Raw genomic sequence first — 13,345 nt, 5'->3', positions numbered from 1 at the left:
CTTTTTTAGTTTTGTTGATTGTTTTATTATCTCTGCAGGGACTTTTTATTTTGATGAAGTCCTAATAGCTTGTTTTTGCTTTGGTTTCTTTCGACTCAGGAGACATACGTAGAAAAATGTTGCTATGCCTGATGTCAGAGAAATTACTGCTTGTGGTCTCTTAGGAATTTTGTTTTTAAATGTTTATTTTGAGGCGGGGGGGGGTGGTGGTGGTGCATGTGTTTACACGTTGGGGAGGGGAAGAGGAAGAGAGAGAGAATCCCAAGCAGGCTCTGGGCTGTCAGCTCAGATCCTGACAAGGGGCTTGATCCCACGAAGTGTGAGGCCATGCCCTTAGCCAAAATGAAGAGTCAGATGCTCAATCGACTGAGCCACCCAGGTGCCCCTTTCTGGGATATTTATGGTTTCAAGTCTCACATTTAAGTGCTTGCTCCATTTAGAGTTTATTTGTGTGTATAGTGTAAGAAAATGGTCTAGCTTCATTCTTTTGCACATAGCTGTCCAGTTTTCCCAACACCATTTGTTGGAAGAGACTGTCTTTTTCCCATTATTTTTATCCCACTCCTCCTTTGTCGAAGATTGATTGACCCTCAAATCATGGGTTCATTTCTGGGCTTTCTATTCTATTCCACTGATCTATTTGTTTTTGTGCCAGTACCATACTGTTTAGATTAGTACAGCTTTATAATATAACTTGAAGTCTAGAATTGTGATACGTCCAGATTTGTTATTCTTTTTCAAGATTGCTTTGGCTTTTTGAGGTCTTTGTGGTTCCATTCAAATTTGGGGATTGTCCTAGTTCTGTGAAAAATGCCATTGGTATTTTGATAGGGATTGCATTAAATGTGTAGATTGCTTTGGGTAGTATGAATATTTTAACAATATTTGTTCTTTGAACCCACGAGCATGGAATGTCTTTCCATTTCTTTGTGTTGTCTTGAATTTCTTTTCTTTTTTAATGTTTATTCATTTTTGAGAGAGTGAGAGAGAGAAAATGCAAGTGGGGGAAGAGCACAGGTAGAGAGGGAGACAGTGAATCCCAAGCAGGGTCTGCACTGTCAGAGCAGCAGTCTTGCAATTTACTGAATTCATTTTTCAGTTCTAGTTTTTGGTGGAGTCTTTAGGGTTCTGTATGTGTAGTATCATGTCATCTGCAAATAGTGAGAATTTTACTTCGTCCTTACATTTTGGATACCTTTTATTGCTTTTTCTCTTCTGATTGCTATGGCTAGGACCTTTTACTACTATGTTGAATAAAAGTAAGAGTGGACATGCTCATCTTAGGCGGAAAACTCTAAGTTTTTCACCATTGAGTATGTTGTTAGCTGGTAGTTTTTCATATATGGCCTTTATTATGTATGTTTCTCTAAACCTACTAGCTTGTTCTTAAATGTAACCATATTCTACTCAGGCAGCATGTAACTCTACTTGGATAAGAAAGTCTTATCAGGGTGGTAATAATAGGAGTAGGACTAGGAAAAACATAGGATAAGCTTAGATAGGGGAAGGGTATGTAAGAGATTGGTATATAAATAGAAGTAGTATGTACAGAGTTTAAAAAGTAAATGCAAAAAGGCCTGTAATAAAGTTCATTGTCCCCTATCTCTTAAGTTCCCCTTCTGCTTTCAACTCTTTCAGATGTTGGGTTTTTTTTTTTATATTAAAAAAAATTTTTTTAATGTTTTTATTTATTTTTGAGACAGAGAGAGACAGAGCATGAATGGGGGAGGGGAAGAGAGAGAGGGAGACACAGAATCTGAAGCAGGCTCCAGGCTCTGAGCTGTTAGCACAGAGTCCAACGCGGGGCTCGAACTCCCAGACCGTGAGATCATGACCTGAGCCGAAGTCAGACGCTCAACCGACCTAGCCACCCAGGCGCCCCCAGATGTTGGTTTTGATATTAACTTCTATATTCTGAAATAGTTTTATTATATTGCTGTTGCTTCATGTATCAATTAAAAAGATTTTTTTTAATGTTTATTTATTTTGAGAGAGAGAGAGCACAAGCAAGGGAGTGGCAGAGAGAGAGGGAGACACAGAATCTGAAACAGGCTCCAGGCTCTGAGCTGTCAGCACAGAGCCCAACGCAGGGCTGAAAGTCATGAGCTGTGAGATCATGACCTGAGCCGAAGTCAGACACTCAACCGTGTGAGCCACCCAGACACTCCTCAATTTTAAGTCCACCCTGTGAACTTCCTTTTCGGATACATAAAGATTACATTCTTTTACCCTTTCCCTTTCTCTCAGGGTAATTGATGAGCCAAAAAAAGTTCTGTGGCTTATTTTATATTTTACAAGAAATAAGTTCTTGTTTATCTTTTGTTCCCAAGAGTTTCCTGGCGTGTTTTAAAATTTTCCAGGTGTGAGTCACTGATTCATTCCAAATTCTTCAACTTTTCTTAATACTAAGTTTTATATTTTATATATCATTATATGATTAGTTTTTTCCCTCCCTTTCCCCTCTCCCAAATCTCCTTTGTCCTTTATCTTCCTACTCCAATTATTGATTTTTCATTAAGGATACTAAATAGCTATCTTCTCTTCAGATCATCCTTGAAATTCCTTTTGCTTTTATATTGTTTTGGATCTCCAGTTTCCAGGATTCTACGTGGACATTGTTATTGGTTTACTTCTTTGTTTTGTTAAGATGACATCTTTTCTGAGAAAGGGTGCATGGGAGACAGGTGTTTTTTATACCCTTCAGACCTAAAAGTTTTTGTTCTACCCTTAATCTTGAAGACTTCAATACAGAATTCTGGGTAGAAAATTATATTCTTTAAAAAATTTAGGGGCGCCTGGGTGGCGCAGTCGGTTAAGCCTCCGACTTCAGCCAGGTCACGATCTCGTGGTCCGTGAGTTTGAGCCCCGTGTCAGGCTCTGGGCTGATGGCTCGGAGCCTGGAGCCTGTTTCCGATTCTGTGTGTCCCTCTCTCTCTGCCCCTCCCCCGTTCATGCTCTGTCTCTCTCTGTCCCAAAAATAAATAAAAAAACGTTGAAAAAAAAAATTCAAAAGTATTGCTCCATTGTATTCCAGCTTCTGATATTGCTGTGAGGTTTTTTATTTTTTTTATTTTTATGTTTTTTGAGAGAGCAAGTGCGAACAGGAGGAGAGGGGATGGGGAGGGGGAGAGAGAATCTCAAGCAGGTTCCATGCTTAGTGGGGAGCCCAGTGTGGGGCTCCATCCCACGACCCTGGGATTCTGACCTGAGCTGAAATCAAGAGTCAGATGCACAACCTACTACTGAACCACCCAGGTGCCCCTTCTTTGGATTTTTTTTTTTTTTTAAAGTAAGCTCTACTTCCATCATGGGGCTTGAACTCCTGACTCTGAGATCAGGAGTCACATCCTCTGCAGATTGAGTCAGCCAGACCTCCTCCACCCCCATATAGCTTTGGAGAAGTATTAGCTATTTTTATTCCTGAGCTCCTTCTTGTCACTCTTTCCACTCTCCCTGAAAGCTTTTAGGATCTTTATCCCTGCTCAGTTTTAGAAATTTCATGATGAGGGGCACCTGGGTGGCTCAGTTGGTTAAGCATCCAACTCTGTGTTTCTGCCCAGGTTACAGTCTCAAGTTCGTGGAATCAAGCCCTGCATTGGGACATTCTCTCTCTCTCTCTCTCTCTCTCTCTGTGTGTGTGTGTGTGTGTGTGTGTGTGTGTGTGTGTGTGTGTGTGTGTGTACCTCCCTCCCTCTCAAAATAAACTGAAAAAAAGATTCATGATGGTAGGTGTTTTGGTGGGTTTTTCGGTTCTGAAATATTTTGTAATTTCATCATTTCCAAACCTTCAGATTTTGTATTATGTCTTCTTGGAAGTATTATTAGTCAGATATTATGTCTTCTTGGTTGATGGTATACTTTCCTTTTTCTCCCCATTATTTTTCTTTGTCTCTACCACTTTTTGGAGATTTTTTTACTTTTACCTTGTGGAACTTTTGTTGAATTTTACAAATTGGCAAATTTTAATTTTATTTCTTATTTATTTTTAATGTTTATTTTTGAGAGAGAGAGAGAGAGAGAGAGAGAAAGCGAGCATGAGTGGGAGAGGGACAGAGAGAGAGGGAGACATAGAATCTGAAGCAGGCTCCAGGTTCTGAGCTGTCAATGCAGAGCCTGATGTGGGGCTCGAACTCACAAGCCGTGAGATCATGACCTGAGCTGAAGTCGAATGCCCAAGTTACTGAGCCACTCAGGCACCCCATCTTATTTATTTATTTTTAAAGTTTTATTTATTTATTTATTTAAGTAATCTGTGCATTACATGTGGGACTCCAATTCACGACCCCAAGATCAAGAGTTGCATGCTCTTCTGACTGTCAACTTGCTATAATTCTAATGGGGTTTTAAAGTGTGATTGATGTGTATGCAAAAGCTATATAATGTATATTTGTACACATTGAAGGTCTCTTTTGTAGTTTGAATGCATTTTTTAATAGTATTCTGTTCTTGTTTCAGTAATCCACTCTTTGTTTCTGAGGACATACATTATTAAAACCTTTTTTCTTTCTGCATTTTATCTACATTCTTTGAATTTCTTTTTACCATTTGTTTTGACCTACCTTTAGTGATGCAGCTTTCCTTGCTTGTCTGATTGGTTATCTTTACATGGTTAAGAGATGAGCATTCAAAGATGGATTAGAAGTTCTTTGTTGGGGCCATCTCAGATGTTGGCCCACGCTGTAGATTGGAAAATGGTGAGCAAGCTTCATTACCAGGGATAAGTAGGCTTTTCTCTTAGGTCATTCATATTCTCTAAGAGAAATGTCTTCAAGTCTTTGGCCTTGAGATATTTTAGTCTGGTTGTTGGGTGGGGCATGTTAGTTGGAGAGATTTCCCAGTCGTAGTATCACGTAGTTCTCTTCCTTTCAGTGTCTTTTATCATGCCTGTCTTCAGCATCAGTTTTTCCTGAACTTAATCTTGTTTGTTTTATGTACAGGAGGAAACTTCTTGTTTTCCTGGATCAAGTAGGAATAGTATCCTGGCTACCTAGGAATCTGCAGGTTTTAACCGTACCTTTCATTTAGTCCTATTTTCTGCCCAATGCTTCATCTCTGCCTTTAGAGGTATCTGATGGTCTTTGTTCTTGAGCCTTTTCAGTGTTCTGTGGTGTGGATATTTTTGTTGATAAATCCTTCTATAGCCTCTTCCAAGTTTATTTCTCCTGCTCTCAGTTACTATTACTCCCTTTGCTGTCATCCAAAATTTGTTGCCATTTGTTAACTGTTCTTCCATTATCTCTTACTGTATGGAGTTAAGTCTTTTTTCTTTCAGTATATTTGTAGTGAGGTTTAGAACAGAGAAGAAATAAACTTAAGTGTAAAATCAAGCTGGGCTTAACTGAAAGTGATGTTTTATTTAAAAAACACACATTCTCTTCCCCCTGTCCCCCGCATTGTGGGTAGGGAAATATAGAGAAATGCTCTGTTGAGAATTAAAATGCCTAGACTTTTCAGAATTGAGTGTCATACAATAAAATGTGTAAGTTATGTAATAATTAAAGATAAATGTGTGCATGTGTTTATTGTCACTTCGATTCTTAGTTCTTGAATTTGTATATTTTGGGTCTGTAAGAACCTAGATGCAGTTTGCTCTTTGTTCATACATAAGTTTTGTCTTTTTAAGATCAGTTTCCTGGTCAGTTAGATGCCCATTTCCTGCCAATGAATTTTATTTTTTATTTTTTTAATTTTGTTTATTTGAGAGAGAGAGCGAGTGAGCATATGCATGTGTATGAGCAGGGGAGAGAGGTGGAGGGGAGAAAGGGAGAAAGAATCTTAAACAGGCTCAGGGGGGAGCCTGACGTGGGGCTTGATCCCCCGACCCTGGAATCAAGAACTGAGCCGAAATTAAGAGTTGGACGCTCAACTGACTGAGCTACCCAGATGTTTATGAATTTACTTTTTTAAAGTTTTTATTTAATTAATTTCTACACCCAACATGAGGCTTGAACTCAACGACACTGAGAACAAGAGTTGCACGCTCTTTCAACTGAGCCAAACAGGCACCCCCTTGGCATTGAATTTTTAAAGTAAATTTGACTGTTTCTTTGGCTTTCCTAATCTAAATCTGACCTCAAGGTCTTTTTTGGGAAGGAACTAAGATTCTTTTCTTGCTAAAGAAAGATATTCCAGTGTATAATCCTTCACTTTGAACTTGATTTTTCCTGAACCTAAAAAAAAGCTATTTGTCAGAAAAATACCAACAGTAATATGTTGATTTTTTTTCCAGAGGAAATTGTAATAATATAGAATTTTAAAGGTGGAGGAGTTCTTAGAGATAAAATCTCTTTCATTTTGCTAACTGAGAAGACAGGCCTGATGTATTATTTATCTATTTCTGTGTAACAAATTACTCAAAAAGTAGTATCTTAAAACAATAAACATTTATTATCTTTAGAGTTTTTATGGGAGTGGAATTTGGGAGTGGTTTTGCTGGTTCTTTGTGGCTTGGATTTCTTATGAGGTACTGTTGAGGTTTTGGCCAGGTTATGGTCATCTCAGGCCTCATGTGGGGCTGGAGGGTCTGCTTCCAAGTTGGCTCACTTACTTGGTTGGCAAGCTGGTGCTTATTAGTAGTATGAGCTCTTTTTTTTTTTTTTCTTTTTTTTTCTCATCTGGACCACTCCAAGGGCTCCTGGACTATTTAAAAAAATTTTTTTTAACATTTATTTATTTTTTGAGAGGCAGAGAGCAGGAGCAGGGGAGGGGCAGAAAGAGAGGGAGATACAGAATCCGAAGTAGGCTCTAGACTCTGAGCCATCAGCACAGAGCCCGATGTGGGGCATGAACTCACGAACCATGAGATCATGACCTGAGCCGAAGTCGATGGCTTAACCGACTGAGTCACCCAGTGAATTGGCTTCTCTCAGAGCAAGTGATTCAAAAGAGAGCAAGGCTGAGTGACACTGTCACTTATGACCTAGTTTCAGATGTCGTCACACAGTCATTTTTGCCACATTCCACATAGATTTTAGTTATTAAGTATGTTCCACATTCAAGGGGAGGAAAAGTGGGCTTCACTGTTTAAAGGGAAGAATATTAAAGAGTTTATGGCTATACTTCAAATTTGCCACACTTGGAGAAATGAGATGATGTCTACATGGTCATAAAGGGAGTTGGTGCTCTATTTGGACTACAGTATAGATGATTTAAATTGATAATATAACTAGGTAAGTAATGGTTTTTCAGTTGTCATCCATCATTGGAAAGAATTATTCTTATAATCTGGTACTTGATGATCATTTATTTATTGATTTACCAGACTCTTTGATTATCCACAGTGTGCCAGGCATTAATGCTAACTGAACATGTTTTAACTAGATTTGTGTGTAATAAGTTACTCTTACTGTATTTATTTATGTATACACACACACACACACACACACACACTCTCACACACGCTGAAGAGTGTGAGTGTATATTCCTAAATGCTTTTCATTAGCCAAAGAGGGTAGGAATGCCCTTCCCAAGTTAGCCTTCAAGCAAATTAGTAATGTTAAAATACATTTTTTTTTTACTACTTGGCTGCAAATCCCTTTATGTAAAATAAAACAGCTTTGCTAATAAGGTTTTTATTTTAGCCAGTTTCCTAATATTTACTAAACATATATGAAGTACTCAGTGCTTAGAGAAGCAAAGATAGATGCCACAATTCTTGTTTTTAAATGGTTCTTTATATGGAAAAGCAGGTAAATATCTAGATAACACTGAAGACTATAGCTGTCAACCTAATTTGGTGACTTTTTACTAACCGAAGTACTAGTTTTTGGTGTGATGCTATCTTTATAAATGACTGTAGTGCTACCCTGTCAGGAAAAAGGAGACCAAAACTTAAAAAAAAAAAAAAAAAGAGGTACTTTAGGATTTGCCGATTTGTAATTTTTATATTACTTGAAATATACAATTGTCTCTCTAGAAAGCATTAATTTATTGAAAAATTTTCTTTCTCTTATAGGCAATGTCTATGCTGCTTCAAGGAATATAAGCATTTGGAGATTTTTAACCAAGTAGTGTGTGCACTTATTAACTTAGTGATTGCCCAAGTTCAAGTACTCCGGGACCAGCTTTGTAAACATTGTACTACTATTAACATAGATTCCACGTGGCAAGATGAGAGTAATCAAGTGGAAGAACCACTGAGTATAGAAAGAGAGTGTAATGAAGGAAGTACAGAAAGACAAAAATCAATAGAAAAAAAATCAAACTCTACAAGAATTTGTAATCTGACTGAGGAGGAATCTTCAAAGAGTTGTGATCCTTTTAGTTTATGGAGTACAGATGAGAAGGAAAAACTCTTACTATGTGTGGCAAAAATTTTTCAAATTCAGTTTCCTTTATATACCGCGTACAAGCATAATACTCATCCTACTATAGAGGTATGTGAAAATAGGTATTGTGAATTTTAAGTAATACTAAGTTATAGTTGTCAATTTTTCCTGAATAAAGACAGAGTTATTATTGATGGAAAAATTTATAAAAATAACTACTGTTAGGAAAAAGTATTCCAGTTTTCTCTAAACCATTTTAGTAGCAACTTGGGTTGAACATTTGCTCAACATAGTCCTATTAAGGAAAGATTCACAGATTGAACTCATAAGAATTAAACTGTCAGTGATATAAAACATTTTGCTGATGTACACTTATGCTGTAGTGTGATACTTTCAGAAAGTAATAATTGAGGAAAAAGAAGCAGGTGGAATTCTGAATTTTATTCTTAGAAACATTGGTAACAGTATTTGGAATTTCTCACATTAAGAAAACAAAGTATCCTTAACTACAAAGTTTTTTTTTTTTTTAATGTTTATTTATTTTTGAGAGAGAGAGAGAGAGAGAGAGAGAGAGAGAGAGAGAGGGAGACAAGAGTGAGTGGGGGAGGGTCAGAGAGAGGGAGAGAATCTGAAGCAGGCTCCAGGCTGTGAGCTGTCAGCACAGAGCCCGACGTGGGGCTCGAACCCACGAACTTTGAGATCATGACCTGAGCTGAAGTTGGACACTTAACTGACTGAGTCGCTGAGGTGCCCCTTTAACTACCTGTTCTAAATGATAGTACTTTCTTTTATAGTAAGTCAAGATGCTTGACATACTGCATTAGTGATACTTTTATAAGCCTTTCAAAGAGTTTAGAAACCCACCTTAGGTTTATTTAGATGATAGCATTACTTTATACACATGGTGGGAATTGAGACAGTTAATATGATAATGTGTTATGTAAGTGGCATAAAAAAACAGATCTGTTATTTCTCATGCTTGTCTGAGTTGGCTGGGCAATTCTATTGGTTTTATGTGGCCTCACTTAGGCAGTTGTATGTTTACTTTGAGAGATGGAAGAGTTTAAAGGTCCAACATGGTTTCACTCACATGTCTGACAGTTGGTGCTGGATGTTGTCTAGGGCTCCTTGGGTTTTCTCCACATGGCCTCTCATTCTCCACTAGAGTTGATTGGCTTCTTTACGTGGTGATCTTAGAATTTCTCCAGGAAGACAAATGTGTAAGCTTGTATATAAGGCCTCTTAAGGTCCAGCCTCTGAAACAGTATAAATTCTACCACATTCTGTTGAAGCACTTAATGAGGGCAGTTCAGATTCAGGGGGGTATGAAGTAGACTCCATCTCTGGATAAAATACCTCATTTTAAACTTTAACAGATCTACCACATGCTTTTTAAAAAAGTCTGCCTATTTTCTCTGGCTTATTCTGTAATCTTCATATTGACTTCTCTAAACTTCTTTCTTCATCTGGAAAAAAGTAGTTCCTTACTGAAAATGTTTTCACATTGAATTGAAACTATTTAAAAACAGCCTAGGAGGTGCGTATTTCCCCTATTGGAATTTTCCATAAAAATATTTTAAAACATTGTGCTCTACTTTCTAGAATTCTTTGTTATCTTTCCATATAGAAACCTTTTAATGAATCATTTAGTAAACATCCTAAAAAAATGTCAGCTCAGCATCCTTTTTATTTAAAAAAATTTAATAAATTTTTATTTTAAATTAATTTAATTATGCTTATTACAATATAATTAATTTAAATTTAATCTTTAAATTAAATAAATTTTAATTTAACTTAGTAGTTAAATTTAATTTTTGATTAAATAATTTAATAAATTTCTCCAGTTAAAAATTTTTAACAGAACTCAGGTAATACTAAATCTGCTATTTTCTTCCTCAAATCAGTTTGCTCACCAGTTTATCATTTTTTAGTGTTATTGGAAAAAAAAATCTCCAAATAAAAGCATAGTCCCACTCCTTTACTTTCCCGTTTGAAATAAAGTGCCTCATTATTACTGTTATTGAGGATCAGTCATTCCATGTGACTCTTTGGTTGAAAGCAATAATTTCATGAGGTCTTTGAGGTAAAATTCTAATTAAAAAAAAAAAAACCACCTTAGATATAATACAATGTAATACAGTGCTACACAGAATTGTCATCTCCTTATACAGAATTTGTGTGCTTCTGTAATATTCTGTTCATAATATAGCTGTTTCCCAGGTTTCTGATATGTTAGTAATGTTTTATTACAAATTCTTGAAAAACGTATGGTTTCTGTCCTAGTGGCCATGTGGTTGTATGTGGTAGCAGTCATATTTAACTTTGATTTTAATTTGATCTTGATTTTGACTTTTCTAAAGAAGCACAAATTGGCCAGGACTTTTCAGAAGATGATTCAGTACTCATGTGTTAATATTTAGATAGCTATGACTTTAGAAAACTGTCAACAACCTGATTTTATATAAAGGGAATTGGCTTACACGGGTTAAAAGTTTTGGTCAGGTTTGCAACGTATATTGCTGAGAATTGTAGAATTCAGGTCTTATTTTGGGGTGCCTGGGTGGCTCAGTCAAGTTAAGCATCCGAGTCTTGATTTCGGCTAAGGTCGTCATCATCACACGGTTGTGAGATTGAGCCTTGTGTTCGGCTGTGTGTTGAGCATGGAGACTACTTAAAATTCTCTCTCTTTGTTCTTCTCATCCACTCATGCTGTCTCTCTCTAAAATAAAACTAAAAAAACAAAAAACAAAGAATTCAGGTCTTACCCTGCTACACTGCTTCTCACATCACTTCAGACTAATCTCTGCAGCTATTGCTATCTTGCCAGTAGTGAATAAAGTAGGAACTTGGAGCCCCTCCTTCTCCCCGTCCCTTTCTGTCTATATCCTGCTTTTCTTCCTATCAAAGTCAATAATATTTTAAAAGATGTAGTAATTATAAATAGGTATATTTAATTGAGGTTAAACTTTTTGGGGATGGGGACAAGGAGCTGTTGCATTCTTTTCTTAATTCTGAATCATTATGTGTAATTCTGTGAGGTGTTGCCCTAGTGTTCTAAGTTTTTTTCCTAAGTAAAGTGAAATGAGTATAAAAATTAAAAGAAGAGAAACACTGCCCTTGTTAAATATGTGAGATATGATTAGATAGACTTAAATATATACACTATGTTCCAGATTTCTGAATCTGGTTGGGTTTTCTCTTGCCACTTTCCACTGACTTTTTAATTTATGCTTTATTAAATTAAATTAAGTATTTTTTTTTTTCTTCAACGTTTATTTATTTTTGGGACAGAGAGAGACAGAGCATGAACGGGGGAGGGGCAGAGAGAGAGGGAGACACAGAATCGGAAACAGGCTCCAGGCTCTGAGCCATCAGCCCAGAGCCTGACGCGGGGCTCGAACTCAGGGACCGCGAGATCGTGACCTGGCTGAAGTCGGACTTAACCGACTGCGCCACCCAGGCGCCCCTAAATTAAGTATTTTAAATTCACCCTTTTAATGTATACAATTTAATAAGTTGTAGTGTATTCCTACAGTTGTGCAACCATCACTAACTAAATCCCATACTGATTTATGACTTTTTTTTGTTTTATATTTATAGAATTCAGATGCTTGGATTTGTCTCTAATTTTGATAAACAGATGTACCTTATTCAAACTATTAAAAAAATAAACATTGACCATCTATTCTAGGAACTGCACTATTTATTGTGTATACAAAGATGAATAATCTACAGTACTCACATTCAAGGAACAATCCTAAACAACTCAAATAGCTTGTTTGTCTTCTACTCATTATCTTCCTTGTCACCAATCTGTGTGGATGGCTTACTTCTGTAGAAGCGAATAGAAGCTCTGCTTGTTCATTTGCAAGCAATTATAAGCCAATGGAGACTTTCTTGGATTGCATTTTATCACTATCCTCTCCTGAGCTTCTTTACTTTAAAGCTCTACTGCCCAATATGGTAGTGAACAGACAAATCTGGCTATTTAAGTTAACTAAAATTAAAATAAATTGAATTTGTTCTTCAGTCACACTAACCATATTTCTTTTTACCCTTTCTTTCCTTCCTTCCTTCCTTCCTTCCTTCACATATTTTAAAAGCTCAGTAGTCACATGGGGCTCATGGCTAGTGTATTGGACAGTGTAGACAGTATTTCCATCATAGCAGAGTGTTCTGTTTTGCAGAACTGTTTGAGAGTATGGCTTTGTTTGATTAGGTCTAGTCATTGGTGGTAAACTGTATGCTCTCCAGAATTGGTAGTCTTAATTTTCCATAACAGCAGATTATTTGATATGCTGATGACTTCTTTTTAAGCAAAAATTCTATTCCTAATTCACTGGCCTTCAGTTTTTCGTGGTTTGGTCATGGAGCAGCATTTGTTTGTTTGTTTGTTTTTAATTTAATTTTTATTTCTCTTAATGTTTATTTTGAGAGAGTGCATTTGTGGTAGGGAGGGATAGAGTGAGAGAGACTTCCAAGCAGGCTTCCCACTGTTGGCTCAGAGCCTGACCTGTGGCTCAGTCCCATGAACTGTGAGATCATGATCTAAGCCGAAGTCAGTGTCAGATGGTTACCTGACCGAGCCACCTAGGCTCCCCCCTTGTTTAATTAGATGTGGAATTACTTTCTTTTTAAAAAATTTTTTTTAACGTTTATTTATTTTTGAGACAGAGAGAGACAGAGCATGAACGGAGGAGGGCCAGAGAGAGGGAGACACAGAATCTGAAACAGGCTCCAGGCTCTGAGCTGTCAGCACAGAGCCTGACACGGGGCTCGAACTCACGGACCGCGAGATATGACCTGAGCCGAAGTCGGCCGCTCAACCGACTGAGCCACCCAAGTGCCCCAAGGAATTACTTTCTGATTACTCATTTATTTCTCTTTATTTTCTCTTTTAAAGTAATAGGTCCCTCTCTGTAGTACTAGAAATAGAGTGCCTTTATCTTATGTAATAAATGAGAGATTTTCTAAAAAGACAAAAACTAATAGGTTTCTTAAGGCCTTTTTAGGGATCAATTTAAAATTGGAACTTTTTTTTTTTTTTTTTCAACGTTTATTTATTTTTGGGACAGAGA

General features: G+C 37.0%; 1 protein-coding gene across 2 annotated transcripts in view; it reads left to right on the top strand.

The window, feature by feature from the left end:
* USP34 (ubiquitin specific peptidase 34) overlaps positions 1-13,345 on the top strand; it is a 250,473-nt gene that overhangs the window by 47,812 nt on the left and 189,316 nt on the right. For both annotated transcript variants that reach the window (XM_047854424.1, XM_047854423.1), the window contains exon 3: positions 7,955-8,375. In XM_047854424.1, coding sequence (XP_047710380.1) covers positions 7,955-8,375 — 421 coding nt within the window. The remainder of the gene's footprint in view (positions 1-7,954; positions 8,376-13,345) is intronic.

The sequence above is a fragment of the Prionailurus viverrinus genome, chromosome A3, assembly GCF_022837055.1.
Source record: "Prionailurus viverrinus isolate Anna chromosome A3, UM_Priviv_1.0, whole genome shotgun sequence".
Taxonomy (NCBI): domain Eukaryota; kingdom Metazoa; phylum Chordata; class Mammalia; order Carnivora; family Felidae; genus Prionailurus; species Prionailurus viverrinus.
This window is presented reverse-complemented; position numbering and strand designations above follow the sequence as displayed.